This window comes from Cryptomeria japonica, chromosome 7, assembly GCF_030272615.1.
Source record: "Cryptomeria japonica chromosome 7, Sugi_1.0, whole genome shotgun sequence".
In the NCBI taxonomy this organism is placed as follows: domain Eukaryota; kingdom Viridiplantae; phylum Streptophyta; class Pinopsida; order Cupressales; family Cupressaceae; genus Cryptomeria; species Cryptomeria japonica.
The window spans coordinates 797,388,079-797,405,849 of record NC_081411.1 but is presented as its reverse complement, the minus strand read 5'-3'; the positions used below and the strand labels follow the sequence as shown (position 1 = coordinate 797,405,849).

The window sequence follows — 17,771 nt, the reverse complement described above, 5'->3', positions numbered from 1 at the left end:
GTCCTTGCATGCAAAAGAGGATTTTTAGAAACATTTATTGTGTTTGTATTATCACACAACATCTGTATAGGTTCTAAGATTTTCATCTTCAAACCTTCCAAAATATGCCTCATCCACATATCTTGTGTGCAATTCATATAAGCTGCTAAATATTTAGCTTCAACAGTAGATTGTGAAGTGCAACTCTGCTTTTTACTACTCCATGAGACTAGCCTTCCTCCTAGAAAGAATGTTCCACTGGTAGTATTCTTTCGGTCATCAATATTTCCTGCCCAATCAGCATCTGTGTATGCCTCCAAGTCAAAATCTCCACCATATGGATACCATAATCTATAATCAACCGTACCTTTCATATATCTAAAGATTCTCTTAGTTGCCATCAGATGTGCCTCCTTTAGATTCTTCTGAAATCTAGGCACAATACCAACTGCATGGGCAATGTCTAGTCGATGGTGAACAATATAGTGTAGTTTGCCAATTATTGACTTGAATTCCTTTTCATCTACAGACTTAGATGCATCTTCCTTGGACAGTTTACAACCTGTAACCATTGGGGTTCCAATTGGTTTACAGTCACTCATATCGAATATCTTCAAAACCTCCTTCACATACTTGAATTGAGTAATGAAAATACCATTCTTTATCTTCATCAGATGAGTGTGAAGTCATTCATACCATGCTCTGGGTTCCTTCTTTAGTCCATACAAAGCTTTATGCAATTTGCATACCATGTCTTCCTTATCTGGCAATGCATAACCATAAGGCCGCTCTATATAAACCTCTTCTTCCAATATCCCATTCAAGAATGTAGACTTGACATCCATCTGGTATACTTTGAGCTTCTTATGAGCTGCAAATGCAAGTAGTGTTCTCACACCTTCTAGTGTTGCTACTGGTGCAAAATTTTTTCCATAGTCTTCTCCTTCTTCTTGTGCATAACCTTTGCAAACTAATCTGGCCTTATTGCTAACTACAACACAATCTTCATTTAACTTGTTTCTGAATACCCATTTAGTACCTATAACATTCTTGTTTACCGGTCGACATACCAGGGTCCAAGTGTTGTTCTTCTCAATTTGTTCCAACTCCTCCTCCATAGCTTTCACCCAATGATCATCACCAAATGCCTCTTTAACATTTTTGGGTTCAAAGGTGGATACCATGCAAGAGTTCTCTCTTATTCTCCTTCTAGTTAGTACTCTGGCATCCTTGTCCCCAATTATCAGTTCAGGACTGTGATTCTGTCTCACATACCTAGGAAAAACATGATCATTCTCTTTAGGTTTAGCTTCTTCATTGTCATCTTCCTCTAAATTTATTTCTTCCGGTTGAACAAGTACATCAGGATTTGCTTTACCGGTTTATGATTTAATAGTTTGTGGTTCTAAAAGAAAAATGCAAGGATCTTCATCCTTCTTCTCGGAACTAGTTCCTTCTAATATTTTAGGACATTCATCTACATGAACATCAACACTCTCAACAATTTTTTGTGTCCATTTTTTGAGGCATTTATAGGCCTTACTCTTGGTGGAATAGCCAAGAAATATGCCTTCATCACACTTAGCTTCAAACTTGCTTATGTAGTCACCTCTTTCAATAAAAAATTTGCTACCAAATATTTTAAAATAGCTAACATCAGGTGATCTCCCATACCAGTATTCATATGGGGTTTTTTCCGTACCTCTTTTTACCAAAACTCGGTTCATTATGTAGACAGTTTTACTTACAGCTTCTTTCCAAAAGGTTTTTGATACACCTCCTTGTATCAACATAGTTCTAGCAGCTTCAACCACTGACTGGTTGTTTCTCTCTGCTATACCATTCCGTTGTGGTGTCTTTGGTGCAAAAAGTTGCCACTTGATACCATTATCATCACAATATTTAGTGAACTCTGTAGAAGAGAATTCACCGCCTTGATTTGTTCTTAGACATTTTATCTTTTTCCCACTCTCTTTCTCAGCTAAGGCTTTGAATGCCTTGAATTTACCAAAACCTTCATTCTTATCCTTCAAGAATGTGACCCACCTCAGGCTTGGACAATAATCAGTGAAGATCATGAAATATCTATCACTTTGAATGATTCTTGTTCTTATTGGTCCACATAGATCTGTATGAACCAAATCTAACAAGTGCTCTGCTAAGAAGCAATTGCTCTTGAAAGTTGAAGAAGTCATCTTTCCTAACCGACATTCTTTACAAAGAGCATTAATCGGTTTGTTTAGCTGAGGAAGACCTCTTACTGTCTTAGACTTGCTTACTTTAATAATATTGTCATAATTTATATGACAAAATCTCCTATACCAAAGCCAGCTATCATCTATTTTTGCAATCAAACAGTTGCTTACTTTATGATTGAGATGAAATATATTACCTCTCGTCTATTTGCCGGTTGCAATCAATTCACCTTTGTTGTCAAATATTTTGCATATGCCATTTCTAAACTCTAGTGGGTAACCTCTATCATTAAGTTGTGCCACACTTAACAGATTGTGCTTTAGGCCTTCAACACAATAGACATCATCAGCACTGCTCTTCCCATTAAGAGAAATAACTCCCTTACCTTTTACCATACAGGATGATTCATTGCCAAATCTGACCACACCACTATCAATGATCCAATCATCAGAGTTATACATTCTGGATACTAATGCCTTCTGATCTAATACTTCTTCCTTAATTTCTACAAACACAATGTCTTCACTAGCATCATCATCAGATTCATCATCATTAATACCAATGTCAATAGCTACAAGACAATCCCTCTTGCCTTTACCCATGTACTTCTTAAATATGTCTCTCTTGTAATCATTTTCAACAATAGGGCAGTTTCCTGCTATATGACCAATCTTGTTGCATGCAAAACATTTTAAAGGTAGCTTGCCTCTATATTTACCAGTACCTCTAGGCAGACGTTTTGCCAACAATGCTTCAAGTTCCACTAAGTTGTCTTCATCATCAGCATCTCTGCTAGATCTAGATTCATAACTATGGCCGGTATCTCTACTTCTTGTCATTGATGGGTTAGAGACAGAAGCTCTAAATGTAGATTCTAATTTCTATACACTACCATCATATCCATTTAGTTCAAAAGTGGTAAGTTTACTTGTGGTAATTCTGTAGGAATGAGAAGCTCAACAAACCTTTGCCACACATGTAACATTTACTCTTTTAATGCCTTCATATTATACATTTCCAATGATGATTATTGATTCCAAGCACAACCTTAAAATGATGACTATTGATTCCAGGCACAACCGTAGTGTCACCAATGTTGGAGGGGTGAGACACATGGTGGCCATTTCCGTGAAGGCCAAACACTCGCACATCCTTGGTAATTCTAGCTTGCAAAGTCTCAAGCAAAATTGGGGCCAAAATTGGTAGAGCCATTTGAACATGATGGGGCAGACATTGTCTTTAAGACTAATTGGATGTAAGATCATCACATGTCAAACAACACACATAAATGACAATGGATTATTAGGTAAGCAATGTGTGACATGGTAAACACTCAAAAATCTTAAGGGTTGTTAGAACTTATAGAGCTCATGATTAATTATATTGGTGCCTATACTTCCACTTGTTAGTGATGCACATGACACTTATCATCTAATCTAATTTAATAGAGTTTCATTATGTGAACAATGTACTCCTATGGGAACATTTTCGTATGTTTTTAATCTACTAGTGTACTCTTGGTTGAAGTTGATAGCTCAACAAAAGGTGTGCCTTATTTCTTCGCAAGGGAAACTTCTTAGGTGTATTTTTTTATCTTTATACGAAATGCAACAACTTTATCGCGATAGATGATCTAAGGGCCCACGTAAGTTCATGAACAATTTTTGTAAAGAATTATCATTGGTTTGAGTTTATATTCACATATTATCATAATTTATTAGGCACTCTTAAACAGGAATTTATTTTCTATTATTATTTTGTCAATGTTGTGGCATGCATCATAAAATTTCTTTCTGCTTTGTTTTTTCTTAGAAAATATAAATGTATATCTTCTGGTACTTATATTTGTGAATTGAATGAATGAACGAACCTCTTCATTTTTTTCACATGTTTTCTCTATTATATTATTTTATAGAAGAGTTATAAGTACACATGATAATATGGCTTCTGCAAAACTATCTATTATTGAAATGGTATCTAAGCTGAAAATATACAATATTTTACTTTTTATTTAAGGGTTTTACCAGAAGGTTTCATTTGACACACCCTATTATACAAATGAGTCACTGTCATGCTTAAAAAATGGTGAAAACACTTAGGTCCATACAAAGCGTGTTAGATTTAGACTTAAGAGCTTGTGGTGCAATTCTTTTTGATCTTGTACAATCACGTGAATAATTGTTTTGATGGTGAATAGTGTTTCCAATGTGAATAGTATTTTTGACATGAACAATGTTTTTTTAATGTGAATAGTGTCTCTAGTGTAAAAAATGTTTATGACTACGAACAATGTTTTCAAGTCAAGAATTGTGTTTTCGACCTATATTTCAAATATAAGGAGGAAGTTTTATTTTGGGAGACTCAACTTATCATCAATATTTAAGTTTTAATAGGTGTCAAAAAGATGCTTTTAAGAATTTCATAGTGTTGTGAGTAGTTTTTTCTAAATTTGTATCTATATTTTTTTATTTCAAGTCCAAATCACTCATTTCGGCTTCTTATCTCGTTCATTTCACCAAAAATCTTTTTTTTCTTGCAAATGAATAATTTTTAGAAATTTATTATTGAGCTCTTCCCGTCTATTCATAATATTTTCCTAAAGTTAGCTCTAGGTAATATTTTATTCAGTTTATTTGTTATTACATTTTGGTTGGTATCCTAATTTTTTGGGCACTAGTAGATTTTTTATTTTCACCATTAAACTTAATTTTGACTTATTGACATGCATTAAAATTCTAAATAACAATAATTACGAGTCTTGACAAAAGGGAATCATAACACATTTTAGGTATCGCTTAAATATTTTCCTATCCTTAATTGATTTATACCTAAAATAGATACACTTGGAAGGAAGTCATCTTGCGGAAATAATATATCATGTTGTAGGATTAATTAGTCATAATGTTATTATGATACTATGTGTGTTATTTTAGACCTTAAGTTAAATACTTTCAACATATTTCAACACCTTTGCCCATATTCTATAACTTCTATTCATGCCTTACACCACTAAAAATTGATGGAGAAAAATGGTTCACTCTATATGAAACTTATCGCATTACCTTCTTGTGTCCATCTAATCAGTCTTCTTCACACATCAATCAATTATTTACTTGTGGTAAGTGTGTAGGCTCGAGAAGCTCAACAAACCTTTGCCACACTTGTAACATTTACTCTTATAACGCTTTCATATCACACGTTTCCAATGATGATTATTGATTCCAGGCACAACCTTAAAATGATGAGTATTGATTCCAGGCACAACCTTAGTTTCACCAATATTGGAGGGGTCAGAGACGTGGTGGCCATTTTCGTGCAGTCCAAAGACACTCACATCCGTGGTAATTCTAGCTTGCAAAGTCTCAAGCAAAATTGGGTCCAAAATTAGCAGAGCCATTTGAGCATGATGGGGCAGACGTTGTCTTTTAGAGTAATTGGATGTAAGATCATCACAAGTCAAACAACACACTTAAATGACAATGAATTATTAAGTAAGCAATGCGTGATATGGTAAACACTCAAAACTCTTAAGGTTTGTTAGAACTTAAAGAGCTCATGATTTATTTTATTGGTGGCTATACTTAAACTTGTTAGTCATGCACACCACACTTACCCTCTAATCTAATATAATAGAGTTTCATTATGTAAACAATTTACTCCTATGGGAACATTTTCGTATATTTTTAATCTACTAGTGTACTATTGGTTGAAGTTGATAGCTAAACAAAAGGTGTGCCTTATTTCTTCGCAAGGGAACCTTAGGTGTATTTATTTATCTTTATACGAAATGCAACAACTGCATCGTCAATATAGTGATTGATGATCTAAGGGCCCATGCAGGTTCATGAACAAGTTTTGTAAAGATTTATCATTGGTTTGAGTTTATATTCACATATTATCATAATTTATTAGCCACTCTTAATTAGGAATTTATTTTCTATTATTATTTTGTCAATTTTGTGCCATGCATCATAAAATTTCTTTCTGCTTTGTTTTTTCTTAGAGAATATAAATGTATATCTTCTAGTACTTTTATTTGTGAATCAAAATAATGAATGAACCTCTTCATTTTTTTCATATGTTTTCTCTATTTTATTATTTTATAGAAGAATTATAACTACATATGGTAATATGGCTTTTGCAAAACTATCTATTCTTGAAATGGTATCTAAGCTGAAAATATACAAGGTTTTTCTCTTCATTTAAGGGTTTTACAAGAAGGTTTCATATGACACACCCTATTATAAAAATGAGTCACTGTCATGCTTAAAACTGGTCAAAACTCTTAGATCCATACAAAGCGTGTTAGAGTTAGACTCAAGATCTTGTGGCGCAACTCTTTTTGATGTTGTACAATCAAGTGAATAATTATTTTGGTGGTGAATAGTGTTTCCAATGTGAATAGTATTTTTTACATGAACAATGTTTTTTTAATGTGAATAGTGTCTCTAGTGTAAAAAATATTTATGACTGTGAACAATGTTTTCAAGTCAATAATTGTGTTTGCGACCTATATTTCAAATATAAGGAGGAAGTTTTATTTGGGGAGACTCAACTTATCATCAATATTTAATATCTTTTAGTTTTAATAGGTGTCAAAAAGATGCTTTTAATCATTTCATAGTGTTGTGGGTAGTTTTTCTAAATTTGTATATATATTTTCTATTTGAAGTCCAAATAACTCATTTTGACTTCTTAGCTCATTCAATTTACCAAAAATCTTTTTTTTCTTGCAAATGAAGAATTTTTGGAAATTTATTAATGAGCTCTTACCGTCTATTCATAATATTTTTCTAAAGTTAGCCCTAGGTAATATTGTATTCCCTTTATTAGTTATTACAATTTGGTTGGTATCCTAATTTTTTCGGCACTAGTAAATATCTTATTTTCACCATTCAACTTAATTTTGACTTATTGACATGCATTGAAATTCTGAATAAGAATATTACGAATCTTGACAAAAGGGAATCCTAACACATTTTAGGTCTCGCTTGAATATTTTCCTATCATTAATTGATTTATACCTAAAATAGATACACTTGGAAGGAAGTCATCTTGGGGAAATAATATATCATGTTGTAGGATTAATTAGTCACAATGTTATTATGATACTATGTGTGTTATTTTAGACCTTAAGTTAAATACTTTCAACATATTGCAACACCTTTCCTCATATTCTATAACTTCTATGCATGCCTTACACCACTAAAAATTGATTGACAAAAATGGCTCACTCTATAGGAAATTTATCTCATTACCTTCTTGTGTCCATCTAATTAGTCTTCTTCACACATCAACCAATTATTTACTTGTGGTAAGTGTGTAGGATCGATAATCTCAACAAACCTTTGCCACACGTGTAACATTTACTCTTCTAATGCCTTCATATCACACGTTTCCAATGCCATGTATCCATCTCATGTATTGAATGCACAGACACTTTTACCCATCATGGATTAGATGTCATGCCATACTATTTATCTTTTGAAGACAAATATTTCAAAACCACTTTCTATTCTCTCATCCAAGAATAGGTCTTATACCATATGAAAGAGCGAGAAAAGTAGAAACAAAACTTGATTGATATTGATTCAAAATGGGTGTCTTTAAATAGGCAAAATAGTTGGAAGATGGTCAGAAATTACAAAACTTAATCACAAATGCAATTTCAGTTATTAATCTAAGCTAAAGTTAAACCTATATGCTAATGTAATATAACAACAATCCCCTCTCTTTTCTAAAAACACAAATGTTAAAGGAGATTCCCATCCAATAAATCACCATTGAGTGGGAAGCTAGCTCAAGATGATAAAAGACCTCCTGCCTCCATTAGTGTCTTCTCTAATCTTTAAAGCACTTATCTTTCATCAAATTTATGGTGAGATGAGTCTTCCCTATGCACTGCAAACCCACAATAGTGTGTTTCTCCTTCAATCGCATTGAGAGATTCAATTTTCTTCAACTTCACATTGATGAGACCTTCAGACCATTGAATGCAATTCATTGCGCATGTTCAATTTTACGACAATAATATTCTTATTAAGAAAAGAACTTTCCTCAATAATTAAATTACTCTTATTAACTCTACTTCCTTCATCAATCAAAGTAAAAATCGCAATTTCCAAACTGGGATTCATTTTATTCAAACCAAAAAAAAATATAATCAAAACTTAAGGCATACTTAGTAAGATTGCCTTAACATTCAATCACATGATCAACCTTAGAGTTTACACTTGCAATTTGATTAAGGAGGAAACAAAATGTACTAATATGTTGAACAATATTGTCTACCTCTTTCATCTTCAAACCAAAAAGTTCTTGCTTTAAGGACATTTTAGCACTTGAAGCTTGTGAACCAAATAAAGAATTAAGCCCATTGCATATTTCCTTGACATCTTTGATAGATCAATGTCATGCAAATGTGCATTGGATAAACCAAGAGCAATCAATATTGTGGCCGGATGATCTTTATCCATCCATTTTCTTGCTCCATTTGAATCTTGTGAATTTTTTAATAATTCCACTCACAATGTCCCAGAGATAGTTTTTCATCTAAAAATAACTAAATATTAATTTACCCTCTATATATAAACTAGCTTTTCCATGAAAAACTTTATAACTACTTATACCTCCTTAATGAACACATAAAACATCACATACATCAATATTCTTATACTAAAGAAATTTGTACATACCTTTAGAAATGTGCTTCAGAACTCTCAGCAAATTCAAATACAACTTGAATTATTATAAATGAATTTATAATGTCGTATTCTTTTCATACTCCTACAATGATTTGGACATTGGAGATTCCACACACCATTTTCCACGCTTAGAAGATATTATTACCTCGCTTTGGAATTACCTTCTAACAGCAGATTATATGAGCAAATTTCCAACCAATTCTCATTCCATGGCACACTCACACAATAAATTTTAGCACCAAAACCACAAATTTCAATACCAAAAATATTTAACTCTCCGCTAGAAGGAAATTGCATATTTTAGTACCAACGTTGAACTTAGCGATCAATATGTAGAACTTTGTCTTCTCAAAAACATTGGTGACCACAAAATTCAACAATAGTTAGCAGAATCACCTCAACTAGAGTCACCGAACAAACAAAATGCTTGTCTTCATCATTCAGACATGCAAGAATTCGCCATAGAAACTTGTAGCACCATTTCATTTTCTTGCCACAACATCATCACCTAGCCACAAGAAATTGTGTGACTTTGAGTATGTCACAAGCTACACCACGTTGCATGAAGGAAACACAGATGATTAGACACCATCAACTTTAACTTTTCTGCACTATGAATCACCAAAGTTCGTGGCTCTATTACCACATGAGAACTTGATGATTATTGATTCCAGGCACAACCTTAAAATGGCGATATGGTTGTAAACTAGAACTAACAGTTCCAAAACCAAACCATAACTACTAAAGTTTATTAATCTAAACTAAAACTATTATTAAATAATAAAACTAAATATATCTGCTAATGTAATATTCTCCAACAACAAAGTCATAATTGGTAGGATAATAACTCTATCGAATTCAAAATACCACTAAACAAATCCTAGTTAGATCACTTATATGATGTAGAAGTGGAAGTCATTACCCAATGAAGAATGAGTATGGCTGCCTCATAGCTAGCACTTCGATATTATAAATATTTACATCAGTAGTTCACATTTGTGGACTCCTAAATGTTCTGATGGCATCACCACCACCACCCAAAAAAATATGAATAGGTTTGAAGTTTTAAGATATGGAGAATCCTTGAAAGATCTAAGGTTTCTTGTCAGCACGTTTGCTAAGAATATGACCATGTACACCATGGAGTTTATTCTATGAAAGTAGGAGTGTTTAGAATATTAGCTTGACCTTCAAGCGTTTTATAAGACATTGGGAAGTCAATTCTAAGAAGAAAATTAGTACATTGCAATAGTAACTATTAAGGATTTTTTAATTTCACAAAAGTGCAGCAATTTTTTTTCTAAGAAGGAAAAAATCAATATGGTTTTTAAAAGCGTAAGCGATAGTCATGTTAAACTCTAGTAGTAAAGATATCTATATTATTTATATTTATTAAAAAAATAAAAAAATGTGTTACATACAATCACGTCTCTTTTAATTATTAAAAAGGAATTTCTTATCAATATTTTTTTCTTTAAATTAGATTGTATAGAATGATACCTACTTTTTTTTGTCTAGAATATAATCGATTACATTTCTAAAAATATCAATTTTTTATCAAACTAATTAGAAATCATTTTAAAATGAGTTATCATTTTAAACTGAATTATTATTTTATAAAATTTATTTAATTTACTACAACTTCTATTATTATATTATTTATAATTTTATGCTACATCATTTGATTTTATTGTGTTGTTACATAACTCTATTTTTTAGCATTTTGATTGTCACTCAAGAATTTTATTTTGTTGTTGATGATGTTGCACTCACTCAACCCATTAATTTGAATTGATGAAATAACCTTTTGAAATATTTGTACATTTTTCGTTTCATGCTTGTTGAAATTTTTCACATAATTTGAAATACATTAGCATTTTAGTTTCACATGCATATGAAAATTAGGGCAAATTGGAATAGAAAAAATTGCATACCCACGCCAATTCTCATTTAGGTTTGGGCCCATTTCAATGAAATGTGTTAAAGACAATTACATATCAATAATTGACATAGTGTTACACAATACCTACCCCTACCCATTTTGCATTCATTTAAAATTATTTACTTTCATTCAACGTTATCTTGTCTATATTTAGACACACAATCCATATATTCATCATTTGTATATCATTTATTTAACTACATTTACACCCTCTCCACACATTTGTTCTAGGGTACCTTGAGCCCATCCATATTTACACACACGTTTCCATTTCTTCCTTATTTGCACACCATTGATGAGCTTGTATTTGCAACCATTCTATACATTTATTTATTGACTGAAAAGTGGCACTTTCTATTCCCGATTGATTTTGAGTGCCTTGAGCCCATCCATATTTACACACATTCCCTTATATTCATCATCTACATGTCATTTATTAGCCTATATTTATAATCATCTCCACACATTTGTTTATTTCCTAAAACCAAAACTTTCTATCATCAATCAATCTTGATGCCTTTTGATTGATCCCAAAATTTGCAATTTTTAAGTCGGATTCATATTCTTTTAAATAATAACCATTATGAGTATACTTGGTACTTGCTTACACAACTTGGTCTCATACTTTTGTATTTTAAGTAATAAATTTGTGTAATTTATATATAATGAAATGTTAAGTGTTTACACAAAGACACAATGGGATTTGAACCTTTAAAGCAACTCATTGCATTACAGTCATGTATCCTATTTGCCTATTTTGTGCATCTTATCTTTTGATCATTTGATTATAACTTTCAAGCCAATTGAAATAGTGGTGTACTTGTATGAACTTGACTTAGCAATGTTTCTAAATTTCAGAACAATGGATTTAGAAAAAATGTTCAGAACAATGGATTTAGACAAAATGTAGACAAAGACAAATAGATCTCTACTACAAGATTCTATAAAATGATTGCTACAATATTTAGATTATATTTCACGAAACTTAAGTCTAATTTTATTTTTTTAAATTGTAACTTAAAAAGTTATAAAATAATGAACAATAATCATTTGTACCTATACAATTAAATTCTATTTAGTATCACTAATTCTTTATCATTTTTCCCAAAAATAAATTGCCCACATCTATTACATTTAATTTATTTGTTTTATTTGATTATCCTAGAGATTTTATGACGCTTGTAAATTGTAATGCAAAAGGTGGAACAGGTCGTATGGAAGATTCTAACGATGAATAAAAAAGGCCATTCACGCTTACTCATAGGAATTGTCGTTTTCTGAGAACTCTCTTCGACTTTCAATACCTGGCAAACATATCATGCAGACATTCAGTTCGACTTACAAGATATTAATTAAAGACATTGTCTAAATCAGAATACCATGTCGCCATACTGGTAAATTTATCCAACAGAAACACCAGGATTTATTCAAACTTGTATAATAACCTCCGGAAAGCGAGCCGTTAACAGCGGATCTAAAACATTCTCTCCATCACAAGGAGTTTGCTTTTCTTGTTATTTTTGTTAAAGATTCACAGTAGTGTGTAGCCAATTAGATTGACGTTGAGAATTGCCTAGCTCAATGTGATACACTATATAAGAACCTTTCCTCCATTGCATGTACAAACAACTACTTTCGAGAGACCAATTATCCAGATAATTTTAGGGCGGACTTCATACTAGACGAGAAAGAAGAATGGCATCTGTATTGGCACGTTCGGTCGCTTTGGCAGTACTGGCATTAACATTTTGGTGTATGCTTTTCCCAGTTTGCGCACGCCATGGCCATGGTCATTTCCACGCGAAGCAGCAGTGGCAAGATGCCCACGCCACTTTCTATGGAGGCTACGATGAGTCTGGAACTATGGGTATATTTACATTATATGCATGTGCAATCTCATTGAAACTCAACGCATTTCGTTATAAATTTTTTTAAATCCGGTTTGTATTGAATGCACAGGAGGTGCGTGTGGGTACGGCAACCTGCCCGCGCAAGGGTACGGCATATACACGGCTGCTCTGAGCACCGCACTGTTCAATGATGGGCTGAGCTGCGGAGGATGTTACGAATTGCAATGCAAGGGGGAGGAGGATCCGCAGTGGTGTCTGCCAGGGAAGACAGTCATCGTCACCGCCACCAACTTCTGCCCGCCCAACTTTGCCCAGGCCAACGATACGGGCGGGTGGTGCAATCCTCCTCACTTTGCCCAGGCCAACGGTGCGGGCGGGTGGTGCAATCCTCCTCTCTCACACTTCGATTTGGCGGTGCCTGCGTTCGAGCAGATTGCGTTATACAAGGGCGGCGTTGTACCCGTCCGCTACAGGCGGGTGGAATGCGTGAAGAAGGGAGGAATGAGGTTTACCATATTGGGGTCGCAGTATTACCAGATGGTGCTGGTCACCAATGTTGGAGGAGCCGGAGACGTGGTGGCCGTTAACGTGAAGGCCAAGCACCCGCAAATCCCTGGTAATTCCGGCTGGCAAAGTCTGAAGCGGAATTGGGGCCAAAATTGGCAGAGCCATTTGAACATGATGGGGCAGACGTTGTCTTTCAGAGTGACCACCAGCGATGGGAGGAGCGTCATTTCCCGCGGGGTGGTTCCCAACTCGTGGCAGTTCGGCCAGACTTTCGAGGGACGACAATTCTAACCGCAACTCCGGCGGAGTTCTCCAGATTTTAGTACCGTCAAATGCAGTGCTTCACTGTTCAGCTGTGCATATTACAAGGCGAAGATGATGCTGCGGAGGTGCTTCATGAGTGGCGCCCGCTCGTCCTTGCTATTTTCTTTTTTTTTCCCTGTTTCAGACTTGTTTGCTTTCTTGGACTAGGTGACATATTCCATTTCCATTGAGAAATGGGTGGTTATTATTTTTTTTAGTCAGGTTATCACTGGTTATATGTATATATGTATAGGGTGGATGCAGGTGTGGATTTTTTCATCACATGTATTATTGTGCCTTAATCATTTTTAACTAAACCTCTATTCAAATTAGCTTCAAAGGTTTAAGAAAATAATCAAACACGGTATGAAAAAACTTACAAATTAAGTTTATGATTATAATGTAATAGGTTCGTTAAACTGCAAATTCAAATATTCTTTTGTTTAAGCTTTTCTATCATTTCATTTATTAAGTGATAGTATAGATAAATAACTTTAATTAAGAAAACACAACGTTAAATTGTACAAACATGTAGCGAGTGAGTTCATGATAGTTTTCACATAAGGACACAAATTTACAATTTTAAAATTAAAAAAAAAATAGGGTCAATTTGGGGGCACTCCATATTAACCAAGGATAAAAAGTGCTATTTCAAGGCACTAAATGCCTGTTTGGATATGGGTGCAATATAGGCTAATAAATGATGTGTAAATGATAAATATATGAAAATGTGTTTTGAAATAGGGTGAAATGCATGGATGTAAGAGTATATAAAAGTGACATGAATTGGGATTAACAGTAGGCCATGAGCCAAACCTAGAACAAGAGTCTAACATTTGCTAATATGTAATAGTACATTAAGACATTTCATCAAAATTTGTCCAAAACTGAATGGGAATTGATATTAGTCTGCAATTACTATAAAAAATTAGCACTCTCTTTGAGATGGGTGTGAATGTAAATCAAGCATTCGTTTCTGATAATTCTCAACCAACATGGAAAGTAAATAGTTAGACATTTCAAAAAAATATTTGACCTATGTAAATTAATGAACTAATTGGATGTGCGATTATTACAATTTGAACAACGCACTTTAATATTAGTTAAGCAATATGTAATGTGGTGGACACTTGAAACTCTTTAGGGTTGTTAGAGTTTATAGAGCTCATGATTTATTATATTGGTGGGTCCAACTTAATAAAGGAGAAAGCATGAGGAATGAAATAGCCCATTTTCAACCCTAGCAATTGAATAATAGACTATATTTTTTACCTCCAAGAGTTTTTGTTATGCAAGTTCTTAAAACCCTAGATTCAAGGCAGGTAGGTGAGAAGATCCAGTGCAAAGGGGTTGATAAGGACGTAAAATAAATTTTTTAACTCTTATAGACTAATATATTTCTTCACACAACATCATGTACATGCGATAATTATTTAAAACCTAGAGATCTTAATGGTTTATTCCAATTGGATTTTCATGAAAATAATCAAGCTATTGAAAACACAACAAAGTATAGTTCAAAGTTTAAGGTTTGTATGACTACATAAAAGGAAAATAAAACATTACAAAGTCATAAATGGTAGCATGACAAATCTTTGGAATTCAAATCAATGTTGAAGATGAGTTCCCCAAGCCAAAGGCTTGTTAGACCACTTATATTTTGTAGAAGTGGAAGTCATTACGCAGTGAAAAATGACTATGACTACCTAATACATAGCACTTGATATTATATAAATTTACATTACTATTTTACATTCGTGGACTCCTAAATTCCCTTATAAATGAATAGGTTTGAAGTTGTAAGATATGAAGGAGAGTCCTTAAAAATTCAAGGCTTCTAGTCATTGAATTTGTAAAGAATATGACCATCTAGACAAAGTTAAGGAGTTTATGCCATCAAAGTAGTAGTGTTTAGAATATTGCCATGATGTTCAAGAGTTTTATAAGTCATTGAGAACACTATTCTAACAATAAAATTAGTTTAAAACTATTTCTAAGCATAGGAAAGACCTATGTAGAGCTTTGGAATAGTAGCATTGCAATATTAACCATCAAAGATTGTCTAACTTCACAAAAGTGTTGTGTTTTGTAGTTGTAACAAGTAAAAGATAAATATGAGCTGTAAAAAGTGTAGGGGGTAGTCATGTTAAAACCCAGTAGTTAATATATCTATACTATTTATATTTATGAAATAAGAAAGGTATTTGTTACATACAATCATAACTCTTTTAATTTTTTTGGTTAGATAAAAGGCAAGATAGGATCGTTAGTGATATATAACTGCCATATAAGTGCACAAGGGTAAACTCACAAGCAGTAAGATCACCAAAAAAATAAAAACCCAAAATGTCAGACCATTTTTGAAAAGGATACTTTTGATTGGAGCATAAACTAGCAAGAAAGAGTTCCCTAGTAAGAAAAATCACCTAATAACAATAGAGTGGTTTAGGAGAACCTTGAACCATCTACCAACAAAAATCCATTGCATTGGAACAATGTAATCAAGGGAGAGAAGAACAAACATCAGGATTTGAAAGGCATCCCAAATCCTTTTACCAGAAGAACCATTAGAAATAACAGTGTTGATAGAAAGGGAGAAAGGCAACAAGCCCAATCCCATCCAAAAGAAAACCATTGTAGACACCATAACATGGACCACCACAAAAGATCCAAACCATATCACATCTATAGATCTAGCGAGTTTTGAAAGGATTCTTCCAATTGTTTTCCTAAAGGACCTTCCAAGACAGAGGTGATTTTATCAAAATGGAAGGGACTACCAAGGTCACCAAAAATAATTGGTTTGGGAAGGCTCCCAAAAACCATAACCTTATGAACACAAAATCACTACAAGAAAACCCTGCAGATAGTGCATTGTGGACCCCCTCAATAGGTCCATTGTGAGTAGTTTTTTTTTGATGAATAAGCCTCTAATCTATATTAATAAAGAGATTAAATACAAATTCAAAAAAAAAGGGTTGGGTGGTAAGAAACCACACCCCGAAAGTCACATGGGCATAGCCTAGAAAATCAGAGAGTCATGGGCCAAGCCCCGAAATCTATGATAACAAACAATAAAAAAATCCCATCAAGCGGCCAAGGCAGTGCCAGCAGAGGCAGGAGGGTCTCTGTCATCATTCTTACCCCATACATCAATGGGGTCAAGATTGACATCAGGAGGAGCCCAACCATCATTATCTTCTTTTTCTTTAATTTCTTCCTCGCGCTGGGGCGAGATTGAAAGGGCCAGCCGTGGAAAGACTTTATCCGAATCTGGCCAACCCAAACCAGAAATAGTACCAGGAGCAGGAGCACCATCAGAGGGCCAACCACCCCCACTCCCCGACGGCCCACCAGAACACCACCCCTGGCTAGCCTGCGGTGGCGGAGAGCGAGCGCACCGAGAGTGGCAGGAGTCGCGCCAAGGTGGAAGCTGAGATCGGGGGCGCGCGGAGCCACCCCGCCCCTAGCCTCAAGAGGGCGACCGGTGGCGGGAGGAGGAGAGCAAGTCGGGGACCCGGACCAAAATGCACGGGGCATTGCCCCAATGGTCCAGGAGGACCTGGAGGTGAGCCACTTCAAGCACCACTTTATTGGCTTGCACCTGTATCTGAAATAATACATTAGAGCAAATAGTAGCTTTAGAATACATAGAAATCTGACAATCCATATGAGAATGAGAAAATATGCAGGCATTTCTATCTTTCCAAATAGTAAAGAGGATTTCCACCCTAAAAGTGTGCCAAAGCTAGGTATCTTGGCGAATCCCCCAGAAGAATCATGTGCTAGGAGAACGGCTCTGGCCAAAATGGCCGAAAAAAATCATGTATGCAGTTCCAATACTACTGGGCCCTAGGGCAAAACCAAAAGAGATGCTTAAAAGTCTCAGACTGCCCACAAAACGAGCACCGACGGTCCGGAACCCCCAACTGAACAAGCCGAGAGCCCACATGCAAGCCTTGGAAAAGAATACCCCAAGCAAAATGGGCGAGCTTCGGCTCAACACTTGCCGACCAAGTGTTGGCAAATCTTTTACGTCAAACAGGCTCAGCAGATTGAAGTAACCACCTTTGATTCAGACTCTGGATCATGGGCAAGTGAGGCGACAACCACCTGTAACCAAGCCGAGGCTTGTAGTTTCTCAAAGGAGTATCTGGGTACCATTTCCAATCTTTCCACTAAGGCTTCGGCCCACGAATACCAATTTTATCGAGCATCTCATCTAGGATAGCACTCACCAGACCATCAAAAGTTGCCTGGTCATGGTTTTGAAAACTATACAAAGCACGG

The 17,771-nt window shown here is 34.7% G+C and overlaps 1 protein-coding gene across 1 annotated transcript; it reads left to right on the top strand.

Moving 5' to 3' along the window:
* Positions 1–5,218: 5,218 nt before the first annotated feature.
* Positions 5,219–13,469, top strand: LOC131057529 (expansin-A15-like). The gene is made up of 3 exons (XM_057991697.2): positions 5,219–5,293; positions 12,487–12,688; positions 12,781–13,469. Exons 1-3 carry the CDS (start codon positions 5,219–5,221, stop codon positions 13,467–13,469), a joined length of 966 nt encoding a protein of 321 aa, XP_057847680.2.
* Positions 13,470–17,771: the final 4,302 nt, after the last annotated feature.

Coding starts and splice junctions, on each gene's coding strand:
- LOC131057529 (XM_057991697.2), top strand. CDS start 5,219: ATGAAACTTATCGCATTACCTTCTTGTGTCCATCTAATCAGTCTTCTT. Junction 5,294..12,486: donor CAATCAATTATTTACTTGTG/GTAAGTGTGTAG, acceptor AGATAATTTTAG/GGCGGACTTCATACTAGACG. Junction 12,689..12,780: donor CGATGAGTCTGGAACTATGG/GTATATTTACAT, acceptor TTGAATGCACAG/GAGGTGCGTGTGGGTACGGC.